General features: G+C 32.3%; 1 protein-coding gene across 9 annotated transcripts in view; it reads right to left on the bottom strand.

The window, feature by feature from the left end:
* Positions 1-15,638, bottom strand: part of LOC117179763 (AMP deaminase 2) — a 95,692-nt gene that overhangs the window by 56,333 nt on the left and 23,721 nt on the right. Inside the window, exon 1 of one of the 9 annotated variants that reach the window (XM_033371847.1) lies at positions 6,066-6,754. The exons of 7 other annotated variants lie outside the window; for them this stretch is intronic. In XM_033371847.1, the coding sequence (XP_033227738.1) occupies positions 6,066-6,153 (88 nt within the window). In that variant the 5' untranslated portion in view covers positions 6,154-6,754. Of the gene's footprint in view, positions 1-1,265; positions 1,475-6,065; positions 6,755-15,638 lie in introns of those variants that run through there. One more of the 9 variants, XM_033371848.1, reaches the window with a different exon arrangement.

The following is a 15,638-nucleotide window of genomic DNA, read 5'->3' as shown; positions in this document are numbered from 1 at the left end:
TTTTTCTTTCAACAAAATTTGATAGAAAAAACTATAAAGTAATATTTCCTTAATAGAAATTTAATATTAAATACTATTTTAAACAAAATTAAAAAGAATGAATACAGAAATCCAGAATTCGATTTCAAGCCTTACCGCGGACGAATTTTCTAATCGAAAAAACTAACAGTATGAACATTAGAGTGCTCCAAAAGTACATTGTAATTTTTTTTTCATTTTAGAGGGCAAGTCATCCACCAGAAGTTTCTGTTTCCTGCTGAAATTTTGGATTTTCGAAAAATTGAACTTATATTTCAAGGTTTAATCGAAACGGGCCAAGCTTTGTATGGATTGAAGAGGATTGTCTAAGAAATAAAACTACACTAACAATATGCTAACAGCGCACCAAACCTGACCAAAAAATTAAAAAACTACATTTATACGGGGGGTAAGGTTAAGTTAAAAATCAAATTTATTAGTATGATTTTATTTCGTAGCAACTCCTCTTCAATTTCTAAAGAAACTTGGGACATTTCGATCAAATTCTGAAGTATGAGTTGAATTTTTTCGAAAATACAAAATTTTCCCAAGTTAATTAAATATGATTTTAAAGAGAACGGTGACTCGTGTTAATATTTGAATTTTGAAAAAAATTATGGATTTCCTTTTTCGAAAATGAAAACTTTTGCGGGGGTGACATGCCCTGTAGCTCGAAAAGCGTTTCTTGAACCATCCTAATGAATATAGATTCAAGCCCGTGTGGAAAAGTCCATTGGGGCTAAACTTGGTTCTTGTCAGTTATATCGGCTTATTAGGCGAGCCAGTTGGGCAATATTAATTATGCCCAATTGACTTCAAACGAGAATTTTTCACTATTATTATATTAGGAAGGCATTTTGTTTATGGGCTGAACTTTTAAACTTTATTCCTATGAATAATGCACACTTTATTTTCTTTCTAAAGGCGGAAGTTATTATTTTGAGATCATATGGTGTGAGAATGACATTTTCGACACATTCTTCTTCTACCATTGTTACGGCAAACTGCTTTTACGAAAAAAATATCTTTAAAGTATTATAAGAAAATGAGATTGACAGTCTTTATAAAAAGCACTGCTACTATTATTGACCAATTATTGACCAATCAGAAACGTTCCGCGGAAACAGTGTCGTTCTCGAGCCGAACTCAGCCGAAGTGTTCTTTGAGCCCATGCTTCAATTTCAAATAGATTTTTCCAAAGATAAGAATATTTTAATGTAGATTGTTTACAAACATTCCTTATTTACCTTCTCTGGTAGTATAAGTATTAAGATTGTCTGTCCATGAGTCCTCATTAATATCCATGAGACTTAATTGTACTATAAGAACACTGGCTTTATTCAAATAGCTTACTTCGCCATTCGTAGTAAATTAGATAAAGAAACTCATTACTTTACAGTAAAAAGAAAACAATTAAGCATAGCAGATTAAAGTATCACACGAAAATACAAAAGGAGACCACAGTGCACGACTAGAGGGATTGAGTCGCAGAATTGCAATGTGTCCTTAATTGCATAAGTGACAAATGCAACTCCTCATATGTAACTCAACGTATGTGTTTATGAACACACAGAAAAGTTTTGCGAACGCACTGCATCGGCAGATAGAAGGCGATAAGATAGCATAGCACTTATACGCTAAGAAAAAAATCTGCGATACATAAGTCGCCTCCTTTTTAAAACGAGCTTTAAAATCTAAAGGAATTTAAAACAAAAGCCATTCAAACTCTCAATGCTATTTTCATTGTAAATATTAACTGTAGTGAAACCTACTTCAAACTATTTTTAGATTGCGCAATTATAGTAAAGAAAATTAACATTTAAATGCACTACATTTTTTCTGGTTTATATTTTAGGGTTTTAAATTTGATTTTTTTAAATAGAAAGCAATATTTAACAATTATCTATGATAACACTTTGAGAAATATTCTCTAGTGACAAAGGGATGTTTCTTGACGTATATGGAATTTCCTTTCAAATTTAAGTTTGAGAGGATTTTCATTTGTCTCAGCAGGAATCCTTTTGCAGTAGAAATGTTCCTTATGCGACTAACTTCACCTAATCTTGAAGCCAAAATAATTCTATTTGTGGGTCACTCCATGAATGATCACCTGAAACTGAATGCGGTCAAATTTTAGAAAAAACTGTTAATTGGTCTATAATTATTTCTTATATTTCTAGATTCGATTCGTGTACTTTAAGAATAATAAATTATTTTTATTCAGCCAGAAAAAATGTGGACGTTTAAAAAATGACGATAGCAGGTAATTTTTTAAGTAAATTACACACTAAAGTTACTTGTTTAAAATTAAGTAGAAGGCAACAGTGCAATCAGGGATGATATAAATTTATTATTTATAATGATATTTCAGAGTTATACTTGAAATAGGAGAGGAAAAATGTGTTTGGATTGACCTGTCAAAAGGTGCCGTTATCGCACACTTTGTTAATTTATTATAAGCAAAATACACTATCGAAAATGGTAAAACTTGTTTAGAAATAAGGATTGGTAACAACCTTTTGCAGGTGGTTTTCTTTTAAATATCATTTAAAATGTTGTCTCAACAGACCGTTTTCTACAGACTTAATCAAAGTAGGTAAATCAGCTGAAGGAAGCAGAGAACGTATCGATTGATTTTTAAAAATTCTAAATTCAACACAAATTCCGTTTCTCAAGTAAGCACAAGAAATCACTCATTTTAATCAGTTTTTAAATAATTCCAGGGTTGCTACAAGCCAGAGGAAGTAGGGAAAAGTCTGAAAAAGTCAGGGATTTTTTTTTAATCAACAAATTATAATTACGGAATTTGTGTTGAATTAAAAATTTAAAAAAATCAAGTAATCGATACGTTGTCTGCTTCCTTCAGTTTTATTTGCCCACTTTGGTTCAGTCTGTCGAAAACGGTATGTCGAGACAACATTTTCAATTATATTTAAAATAAAACCACATAGAGTAGATCCGCGATGTTTTCGTGAGTGACATATATAAGTTTAAATAAATTATTCGAGCAGATAATTTTTTTTTTAATGTATATTCGGAAATACGCGATTTTGAAAGTGGTGTTTTTTGGTCATTTTCAGGTATCGAGGACGAATATCTTGAAGAATAAGTTTTGATGAGCAATTTTGCTGAACCCTGCAAAAGGTTGTTACCAATCCTTATTTCTAAACAAGTTTTACCATTTTCGATAGTGTATTTTGCTTATAATAAATTAACAAAGTGTGCGATAACGGCACCTTTTGACAGGTCAATCCAAACACATTTTTCCTCTCCTATTTCAAATATAACTCTGAAATATCATTATAAATAATAAATTTATATCATCCCTGATTGCACTTTTGCCTTCTACTTAATTTTAAACAAGTAACTTTAGTGTTTAATTTATTTAAAAAATGACATGCTATCGCCATTTTTTGCATGTCCACATGTTTTCAACCATTTTTTCTGGCTTAATACACATAATTTATTATTATTAAAATACACGACTCGAATATAGAAATATGAGATATAATTATAGACCAATTAAAAAAATTTCTAGAATTTGAACGCAATCGGTTTCAGGTGATCATTCATGGAGTGACCTTTGTGTAAAAAACATAGTCAACGCCGTTCAAAACAAAACAGACAAGAGGACGATCATGATTTTATTCCAAAATAAGCATTATTAAGGCCCTGGACAAATGTTTGATAGTCGGGAAATTATCAGAAATTTGTTTTTGTTTTAAGATGTTACCATAAAATATTTTAGAATTATGTTGAGAGATCTACTGTTAATATTGTACAATAATTTTCCATTGATAGCATTAATCGTTCAAACAATTTAATTGAAATTATCACAAATAGATAATAGTATGAACTTCAAATAATACAAATGCCAGGAAAATTTAACTATTGAATCTTTCAATATTGTAAATACAGTAAAACCCTTCTATAGCCCTTCCGAGAATCGACGCCGCGCCGCAGGTATATGTAACAGGAGCTGCGCGGCGTCTGCGGTTGTCACTCAGGCCAGCACTCAGGAGTGAACAAACAAAAGTGGAGCGAGATAAAATGAGTTAGTTCCCATGCACTGTCAGCCTCAAAATCGGCGCTATAGAAGAGTTTCACTATATTTATATTGAAAGCCTTGATAGTCCGTTTTGTATTTGATGATATGAATATTATAAATTGTTTAATTTCAATTTTACTCAGATTTAAATTTGTTAATTTTAGATTTAAATATTCAAGTCTGAAAAATAAGAAGATTTTAGATTTAGGAATTAAAAATTGAATTATTTGTTATTTGAAAATTTTCCAAAATGTTGAAAATTTGAAACTGAATTTTGAAAAACCATTCCGAATTGAAAGGCTATAAATTGGGTGATTTTAAAAATTGAAGTAGCAAATTAGGTGACTATAGGTGGTGGGACTCTGCCGTCCATGGAAAATGCTCACGCATACACGTTCGTTACTTCGGCCCACGCGCACTCTTCTGCGCGGTTTTTATCTCTTTAAACTAACTTCAAACCTGAGACGTAATATTATGAGAAAACTCGGAAACCATACTCGTATTACATAAAATATCGTGTGTAACAAGGCAGCATAGTCTTTACGGTCACGCGTATTTGCAAAAATTCACGCTCGGTCGTAAAAAGACAATTTTGCTGCCCTGGTGCACAATATATTCTATTAAAAAATCAATCATTTTAAAAATCAGAAAAAAATTCATTCTTAGATTTTAAGAATGACTAATAATTCTAAATTATTGGTAATGACATTTTTTCAGTTTAAAATGAAGTTCGGATTTGTGTAATTTGCAACGTTCCGCTGTAGAATATTTTTCATTCTTAATCTATCCCATTTAAAATTGCTATATTTTGAACGTTCTTTTCAGGATAATTCGATTTTAAAGGTTTATAATTAAAAATTCCTCCATTATGAAACATGAAAATGCTAATAAATTTATTTTTTGATCTTAACAAAATTTGTCTGGTGAATTTTAATGTAAAATTATAATTCTTTTATGTAATGATAATTTTAAATTTTAAAATTTCAGAAGCTTTGACTTGAAAACATTCAATTTAGTTTTCAATTTCAAATTGAGAAATTTTAATCTTTTTAGATTAAAAATTATTTAATTTAAATTATTCCATTTTTTGAACACTTAGAAGAAGAAAATACATAATTAAAATTCCTCTGAATTCCAACTGATCTAGTTTCAACATTCTGATCTAAATTATTCGATTTTGTACATTTTGAAGTTGCCTTATTTTCGAAATTTATTTCTGAAATCATTCAATTTCGAGATTCTTTAATTCAACATAAAGTGGTTCAATTCTGAACACTTTGAATTAAAAATGATGAAATTTTGATTCCCTCCTAATGAAGTTGTCCAATTTTTCAAATTTCCATATGAATTTTTTCAATTTTGTGAGGTTCTGATTTAAAATTGTTTAATTTCATTAAAAAAATGTCATTTTCCAATTTAAAACGCTTTAGAATTCAAATGACTTAATTTTAAATGCTTTTATTTAGAAACGATACAAGTTGAATTCCTTGTTATTTTATTAGAAATATTGTTTTTTTTTTAATGTTAGCTAATCTAAAATAGTTTGATTTGGAATGTTCTCAAAATTGTTTAATTTTTTTTCTTACACTTTCTTTTCAAAATTATGAATTATTCTTTAATACATTTTTAAAAAACTACTTACATTTGTAAATTTGTTAATTAATTTATCTTTAAATTGTTTACATCTTTAATGTTGTAGAATAAAAATGAAGAGTTTATTTACTGTTAGTCATATATACTTTTAACATTACATTTTTAAACTAACTATAAGTTTTCAACGATTCAAATAAACATCGAATTTGGATAGGTTCCAAGTGCGTATGATAAATGTTTGTTTGGAAAGTATTTTTCGTTGGATCTAAAGTTCTGGACATACAAAATATGTATCAATATTACTTGAATCTTTTATACTTTAACTGCCTTGTGCAATATAATACGGAATAAGTTACAAGCGGAAACTTGTTGAGAAGTTTACTAGAAACTTTTATAATGTGATTACCTTCATCAGGATCGATGAATAAGTCTTGAGGGGCCAAAATACTGATGAAAGGACTGTCCCTCGAAGTAGTAACCCCTCTACTAGACATTGCACAAAACTCCGTTGTATTTTCAGCCTTTCAAGACGAAAAACACCTTACTTTTTTAAATTTTGCTGTGTTTAATAATGCTGATAATGCTGTTCCACGAAATTCTTTTAACGAACTAATCACTTGGTTTTGTTAACAAGTCACTGTGCTAATGCGACCGTGAAGGACTATTCGCAAGAAGCTAATGTATTGTTGGAAGTTATCTTCCGATATAGATTATACAATATATATCATGTACTAAATATAATGTGCCAAGTGGTTTTTTACCGGCAGTTTTTTCTGGCAATAAACTCGTTGAATGTTCAAAATTGGATATTTCTATGTTCGTTTCGAAAAATAATTAAGTAAGAATAAATTCCAGCTAAAAGAAAAAAAGCCTTTTCCTTCTACTAAAAAAAAAATATTTATGCAAAAGAAAAGACAACAGAACACATTCTGCCCTGGAATGTTGCGCGAACGAAACGGCACTATTCGATTGTCACATTTGTCTGAGGTAAATCGATTTCAGTACGATTCTGAGACACGTGAGACGATTTGAAAAGAAATCGATATGTTGAAAAAAAACTACACTGATATGAAATAGTCTGAAAAATGGATGCTGTTTCGTCGCTGACGATTCGAGACACTGACTGTATGCTGGGCTGGTTTTCTTATTCTATTCACGTACCAAAAACTCTTCTAATACATGTGCAGTTACTCGGTGCTCTTAAGCAAATGCCAAAATACGTAGTTGAAGAGAAAGAATGTCAGAGAAGGAATATGGGATACCTGCTAGGTGTCACGAACATCTTACTTAGGATATAAAAGGGGTATTTTTAATTTTCTATAATTGTAAATAGGTTCATTATTCCAGGGGTCACAGTCTTTCCCTGTTTTTCGTTTTACATCTATAGAAAATGATTCTTTTGAAAACCACAGGGTAGCCATAGGTCAGGAAAAATCTGGAAATCAGAAAATGTTATTGGAAACGAAAATTCAGGAAAAAATTAGGGTATTTCTATAAGATTTTACATTACTGTCACGATTAAAGTTCTGGTCTCTGAATAGTATTCATCACGAAAAATGAAAAATTATTTAGGGAAACATTAGGCTATTTTGAAAATTAAGTTTTGTAGCCAACCTGATATAATATTCTTGTTAGTTTATTTGCCTTGTATTTCTATTTCGCCATTTTTTCAGTTGCTTCCTCTATGACGATTTAATTTTTTTTGTTAAGATTTTTATTATTGGTTTATAAACTGAACCACTGGGTTAAAAATATATCCTGTTTGATTGAAAATCCAACTATTTTGGTAGAAAATAACATATTTGTTGCAAATTTACATTCTGGTTTTGAAAATTCAACTATTTTGTTGAAAATGGGTCTTTTTTGGTCAAATGTAACGGGTTTGTATCATAAAAACATTTTGTTTTAAATATACTTATTTCATTAATCGTTGCAATTGAAATTTTAGTTTAAAATTCATCTCGTTGGTTAAAAATTTCACTATTTTGTTGTAAATCCATCTCTTTTAACTAAAAATACAACTACTTTGTCAAAAACTTCTTTCTTTATTTGACGTTTCAACTTCTGGTGCCAATTCGATTCTGTTTTGGCTTCGAAACATTTTCATCATCAAAAATGTAGTTTTTCCATTTTTGGTCGAAAATTGATCTTTTTTTATTTGAGAATCAACTTATCTTGTTTAAAATTTATATATTCGGATTAAAAATTAATCTACATGGCAGAAAATTCGTTTTTTTCTTGAAAGTTCAACAATTTGAATGAACTTTTTGTACTTTTTGACTGAAAAATATATATTTTGTTGAAAATTGGTCCTTTTCGGAAGAATTCAACTATTTTTAATCAAAAATAATTTTGTTGTGGAAATATCAACTGTTACCTGTTTTGTTGAGAATTAATCTTTTTTGGTTGCGGATTCACATTTATAGTTGGAAATTTATGTCTTTTATTCAGATTTGGACTATTTTTGTTGAAAAATCTTTTTTTTTTTTAATTTTGTTAACATTTTTTGCGTTGTTAAAAAGTTAAATATTTGGTTGAATATGCAACTGTTTTTGTTTGAAGCTTCGTCTTGATTTGGTAAAAATTCGTCCTTTTCAATTAAAAATTCATCTTTTGTGGTACAAAAGTGATCTTTTTTGGTTTAAATAAATAAATAATCTTGAAATATGTAATTTTCAATTTCAAATTGTTTTATTCCATTTATAAAAGTGTCCGTGCTAAAAGTGGTACACGAATAATTTGCTGGTATTTTTTTTATAATGAAATGCATAATCGATTTTTCTTCTAACTTAAACTAAATAAAAGAGCCACCGCCTTTTTTAAAGGAGTTCTGAACGAAAGAAAAAATTTTATTTTCTATTCGATTTAAGTAATTAGTTTTTTTTTTGTATAAAGAGATGTAGATAGAAAAAAATAATCGCAATATTAATACTAATTAATAATAATTCATTCAAAAGTGTGTCAAATATTCACACTTTATCTTGAAAATAAACATTCTAAGAACTAATTTCAAGGGATTTCTACGGATTTAAAAAATTTCAAGAGATATGAGTGAAGGAATTAGAACAATTTCAAAATATTTTAAAGATTTTAAGCAATTGCAAAATATTTTAAAGAAGTTCAAGATAATTCGTTTCCAAAATTTTTAGAGCTCTAAATATTTAACAATGTGTGATTATATACTTTCGAATAGTTTGGGTTTTTAATATTAGAAAATAAATAGAGTGAAGTCTACTCTATGGACTTTTGATTAGTTTGGGTTTTTAATATTAGAAAATCAATAGAGTAAAGTCTACTCTATGGACTTTTGAATAGTTTGGGTTCTTAATATTAGAAAATAAATAGAGTAGAGTCTACTCTATTTATTTTCTAATATTAAATTTTTTTTCAAAAGTCCATAATCACACATTTTTAAATATTTAGAACTTTAGGGCTTTAGAGTGAGGCCATTAGGCGAAAGAGCCATTCGGTTATAATTTGAGAACAATGACGTTCAGCAATTCACTACAAACTTTTTAATAGCACGTACAGATGACTAAAAATTGCAAGTAAGTGTTTTCCGAATCGCAATAGTGTTCTGAGCAAGAAATGTTCGCTTATTTCCCTCAGCATGCACCTAATTCAGAATAGTTGAACAAAATCTAAGAAAAATATGTTATGGAGCGAAAGAGCCACCTTTTCTTCATGGTTTTTGTTATGTTTTTTTTAGAAAAATGGTGCCTAAATATACCTGTAAGAGCAGAGGAAAAAGGTGTTGCTGCCGCAAATGTTGACACCACTGCTGGGACTGATATTTGGATTCTACGCTGGAAAACATTCAACCATATCCTAAAGCTGCGCTTTGAAAGAAAAACAATCGTGACTGAAAATGACCTAAAGTGGCTATAATATAATAACAAATTATCCTGTGGTAAGTACTTTGTGGGCTGAGAAAAAGAGCGGAAAGAGAAGACAGCAGAGAAAAAGAATAAATCTCAAAAAATTACTATTATGAAAGTTGAACAGGTAAAATCAGAACAATCAGAGGCAGGACCAAGTCTCATTAGCCGTCCAATATGAAATTTTGCAACCGTTCGACGATATCACTCTAATACTGATTCCGCGAAACAAGTGTTTAATTCTAAATCCCGAATTTTTTCAACAAACACTTGATTTTCATGTCAAAAAAAATTGATTTTCCCCTGATTTTCAATCATGGGATAAAGTGGCTCTTTCGTCCCACCTGGTGGGTTGAAAGAGCCATTTTGCATTTTTATCTACAGGCTATAATAATTCTAGTACTACGCATTGAAGGCAAACAGTTCCTACACTGTAAAAAAAGGTTGTGGAATTTTAGTACGCCAAACGTATGTAAAAAGTGGACTCACGTGCATCAGCGTGAAATTAGTATAGAAATGTCTAAAATTGTACAAAAGTGTAAAATTATGAACTGAACTAAAATTTAACATGCGATGTTAAATAAAACATCGGAAAGTGGAATTATCTGGAGAATTTTACTGTGTACAGCATGAGTCCTTTTTTTACACACTTTGAATGTAGTGATTTTCAACACGTCGTATGAATTCATGTAATCTAATAGAACTAAACCTGTAAGAGACGTCATTCTACACAACATCTGGAAATTTGCTTTCTAACCTATAATTTTAATGCATCGAAAGTTACATTTTATACGTATAAATTTACACTTTGAAGTGCAATTTTAAAACGTATTTTTTACAGTGTAGAGGAAAGTTTTAGCCAAAAACGTTAAGTTTTCAACAGTGCAGAATTTATCTATATATGTTTCAATTGACAAGTTTTGACTTTTTTGTTGCGGATGAAAGACTGAGAGAGCTACATAGTAATACAAGATGATGAATTTTGAATGTAGTTGAGTTTTATTTTTGTATGAAAATTATCTAAGTCACTTAATTTCAATCAGAAATACAGCCTAAGTACAGTGCCTCCTATCTAGAATACGAGTAATATAATGATTAAGTGACAGTTGTGTTGAGTTTAAGATGATTTTCATTCCTTAAAGTCGCACTTGGGGACTTAAAGTCCCCAAGTGCGAATTGCCGGAGCTGAATACACGGCCCAGTATCGGTCCAATTTTGGCAGCCAAAGGTCGGCTAAAGTTATTTGGCCAATATCGGCATTTTAATCGGCCCAGTTTTGAGCTAGTGCTGGCAGCCTATATTGGCTATTTATATTTGCCGATCCTCCACCGATGCTTGGCCCAGTATCGGCACTTTATTGCGCCAAGTATCACTTTTAGTACGGGGAACCATGTTTCACGAGGATCAGCCAAAGTCTGGCCAGTGACGGCACATTACTGGGCCAAGTGTCACTTTTACCACGGCGAACCATGTTTCATTTAAATCGGCCCAATTTTGAGCCAGTACTGGCAGGCTATATTGGCTTTTTATATTTGCCGATTAAAATTAAAATTATTTCGATTAAAATTATTTATTTAAAAATTATTGTATTGATATCCCTGTTAACATTTTGTCGCACAATAATAAATAATTAGAAAAAGAGAGCTTAAAATTTGGTTCTTTAACTTTTCTGAACTGCAGCTTATGAGGATGACTTTTTCACAGAGTTTCAACTTGTCGGATTAGCGGTGTGGTTAGCACATCCGACTACTAGGCAATAGATTTAGGTATATAGATGTAGGTTCGATACCCCGTAGCGTTAGAAATTTTATTTGTAATATAATGTTCAAAATGAAATATATGTATTCAATCTAAACAGGGCCATTAATATTTATATTCACAGTACTGGCAATCAATTAATATTTATTTTTTAAATATATTTTTTGTCATTTCCTTAGACCGTAGCCGACTATGGGCCAATGTTGGGCCGTATGTGACTTCGCACTTGGGTCATTTTATAATCATCAGTTGACTTTCAGCTATCAAATTATCTTTTTGGTTACATTTGAAATTCAACCTCCTTTTTTAACCCTTAAATGACACCCCATGTGCGAAGTCACATGCGGCCCAACATTGGCCCGTAGTCGGCAAAAATATTGCCGAAGCTCGGCTGCCATTATCGCGCCAATGACGGAATGATAACTATGGCCTGCACTTGGCAGCCAAGATTTGGCTGCCATTGTCGACCCAACACTGGGTACCAGTATTAAACCAAATCTGGCTGCCATCGTCGCGCCATTGCCGGATTGATAACTATGGCCTTGACTTGGCAGCCAGGGCTTGGCTGCCATTGTCTCCCCAACACTAGCTACGGTCTAAGGATATGGCAAAAAACATATTTAAAAATTAAATATTAATTGATTGCGAGTACTTTGAATATAAATATTAATGGTCCTGTTTAGATTGAATACATATATTTCATTTTGAACATTATATTGCAAATAAAATTTCGAACGCTACGGGGTATCGAACCTACATCTATATACCTAAAATCCATTGCCTAGCAGTCGGACGTGTTAACCACTTCGCTAAACTGACAAGTTGAAACTCTGTGAAAAAGTCATCCTCATAAGCTGCAGTTCAGAAAAGTTAAAGAACCAAATTTTAAGGTCTCTTTTTCCCATTATTTATTATTATTCGACGAAATGTTAACAGGAATATCAATACAATAATTTTTAAATAAATAATTTTAATCAATTACAATTTTTCTTCGCGTAATATTTCATTTTTTTCCGTTGTAGCCTGCCTTACAACTTTTTGCAATGACAGGAAATGTAATTTTTCATAAACATTAGAAATTTCACATGACAGAACTTAACAAATTTCATCATGAACTTTGGCAATTTGTCAATAAATTTTTTTTATCTTTCGTGTAAGAATTATTTATTAGGTGCTAAAACTGAGACTGGGCGAAACAAAGTGCCGATTCTGGGTCAAGCATCAGTGGAGAATCGGCAAATATAAATAGCCAATATAGGCCGCCAGCACTGGCTCAACATTGAGCCGATTTAAATAAAACATGGTTTGCCGTGGTAAAAGTGACACTTGGCCCAGTAATGTGCCGTCAATGGGCCAGACTTTGGCTGATCCTCGTGAAACATGGTTCCCCGTACTAAAAGTGAGACTTGGCGCAATAAAGTGCTGATACTGGGCCAAGCATCGGCTGAGGATCAGCAAATATAAATAGCCAATATAGGCTGCCAGCACTGGCTCAACACTGGGCCGATTAAAATGCCGATATTGGTGCAATAACTTTAGCCGACCTTTGGCTGCAAAAATTGGACCAACACTGGGCCGTGTATTCAGCTCCGGCAATTCGCGCTTGGGAAGTTGTAATCCAAAAGACTATGTATTAACAAAACAGTGAAATTTTCTAATATTTATATGAATTTTTAAGAATTTAGTTAAATTTTGCTTCCTACAGTGGCATTTACAATCCAAATATGTATGATAAATTCTCAATAAAAACTTCAATAGTTGAATTTTCAATAAAAACGGAATGGTAAAATTGTTACTTAAAAACAGTAATGTTTAACCTAAAAAAAGATTTTTCAACAAAATAGTGAAGCCCCTAAACCAATGAATTCAAATTTTAAAGAAGTAGTACAACATTTATTGAAGTACTTTAATTTTCTACATTAGAACTTAATAAGGCTCATTTTTTACCAAATACATGAATTTTCTAGACAAAGAGGTAAATTTTCAAATCAAGAAGCTAAATTTCCTACCAGAAATAAAGCAGTTACATTTTCAATTAAAAAATTAATTTTCTACTTAAAAAAGAACGATCTTTAAAAAAAGTTGCATTTTTAATTTAAGAAATTACTTTTCAAAGAAAATGATGAACCTTCAAATGCAATAATTAAATTTTAATTATAAAATAAATTTTCAACCAAGATGAACGTTTTTTTAAAGTAATAGTTAAATTTGTAAAAAATAAAATGAACTTACAATAATTCACCTCAACTTTGAAACATGGAGTTGAATTTTCAAACAGGACACTTCGTTTTACACCGAAAAGAAATTTTTTTTAGAAAAGTTCTGAATTATCAAAAATAAAGTAACGAATGTTTATTCGAAAATAAAAAAGTTTAATATGTTGTTAGAAACGTTATTATTCAAGCCAAACCACAAATCATGAAGAGAATGGTTTCAATTTACAAACAGAAAAAATAAATTTTCATTCAATTATGTAGTTAAATTTTAAACTGAAATAGATAAATTTGCAACTAAAAACCTTTAACTCTTCAACGTGAATACTTGAATGTTCAGTTATAAAAGACATTTCTCCCATGTGCGAATTTTCCATTGGGCCATAGTCGGGAAAACTTTCTCGGAGTTAGGCTAACTTTGCCAACCAGGCATTAGCTAACATACCGAAATGATAACATGGCCCAACTCTGTTTGCCAACTATTGGCTACCATGGTTGGCCCAAACAGGACTACTAGAAGTTGGCCCAACGCCAAAATTATAACTTTGGTCCGACCATGTTAGCCGACTATTGGTGCAATATCCATGACCAAAATCGGGCCAACTATGGCAATTACACAGAAAAAAATATCCATTAAATTTTATAGATCTAATCTTATAGTAGAGGATACGATGGGTAGTTTAATAAATATAATACAATCACTACACTGTTTATAATCGCACGCCTTGGGTTTCGCGAACCCTATAATTTTCGCATTTCTCATTCCTTACGTCTAAAGCCTCTCGGCTAACCTAGCTGGAAGTATTACAAAAAAATCTAAAATATAACCGACAGCTGTGCAGGGCCGTCTGCAAATTTCTGTGAACCATTCTATAAAAAATATTGCTACGCTTATAATAATATCTGTAATAAGATTTCAGATTTTAAAAATATCACAAATTATTATTGAATATTTTATGAGATTAAACAAGATTTAAAAAAAACAATATATATATATATTTCGATTTTGATTCCTCTAGAATCAAACCAAAGGGCCTATGACAAAGCCACCGAACGCGTCCTCGGCTTGCGGATAGAGGGTCCCTGTACCAAGGGCTTCTGCTGAATATGGTTACAAAAACAAATAGGCAGTCGCGGACAATTGTCCAGGGTGGTCCCGAAGGAATTAACCCCCAAGCGGAGGTATGAAACCCGTTTCGAAAACTGAATGGCACCTGGGTGAGGTGTCTAGAACGGTGACTCTGGGATACGGGGCGACCTCTCAGAGTACGCAGCTTTATCCTTGCATGCGGGGCTCTACAAGGATGGACGAACCCCTTTCCCTAGCTTCTCGTAGCAACAACAATGACAACACCAAACGTAGTTGTAGTAAGTGCGGTTCAAAACAACAGAACGCGCAGGGCTCCCGACAATGGGTCGCCCAACAATGCCGACCAATCTAGAGCTGGGGGAGCCAATGAAAATGGATTCAATGCGATCGATCGGCGGGATCTCGCGACCTTTGGGTGGACGGAGCGACTGAATCAGGACTTGCTAGAGTGCTACGATGCGAGTGTGGCCCCTGAACGGGGTTACATGGCACGGCTGCATGCTCTGTGGTGCGAGAAACACTCGGAGCTATCGCACTTTTCGCAGCAATGTCTGTGAAACCATGCTGAACTACTCCGAAAAAGGGGCTATGTAAGCGGAACGCCTACTCTACTACAGCTAGAACAAGCCGGCAACAGAGAAAGTGAGGCGACAATAAGATCAACCGCGGGCAGGCATCCAATAGAGGAAGAGCGATTCTTTACGATCCGGAGAAACATCAACACCAAGGTTTCTCTCAAGCCTAAAGATCTGGCTGAAATGGATGACGAGCTTCGTGGACATTTTTCCGGAGAATCCGACCTCTGGGCTATCAATTATTGTGTGTATAATGCAGCGAGAGTTTTGGCCGATGCGAACCGTAAAACAAAATCAACGGTTGATCATAAAACCAAAAGACGAATCCATCAACTTGCCATAAACATAGGATGGGTAAGACAGTACGCGTCCCGCATTCAGTATGTGATTGACTACATCACATCTGGCAGGAATTTTACCGCCAAGGTTCGAAAGTTCGCGCGTGAACTCCAGACCCGTTATCAC

Source organism: Belonocnema kinseyi, chromosome 9 (assembly GCF_010883055.1).
Source record: "Belonocnema kinseyi isolate 2016_QV_RU_SX_M_011 chromosome 9, B_treatae_v1, whole genome shotgun sequence".
In the NCBI taxonomy this organism is placed as follows: Eukaryota; Metazoa; Arthropoda; class Insecta; order Hymenoptera; family Cynipidae; genus Belonocnema; species Belonocnema kinseyi.
The sequence above is the reverse complement of the archived record's forward strand: the minus strand, read 5'-3'. Positions and strand labels throughout refer to the sequence as shown.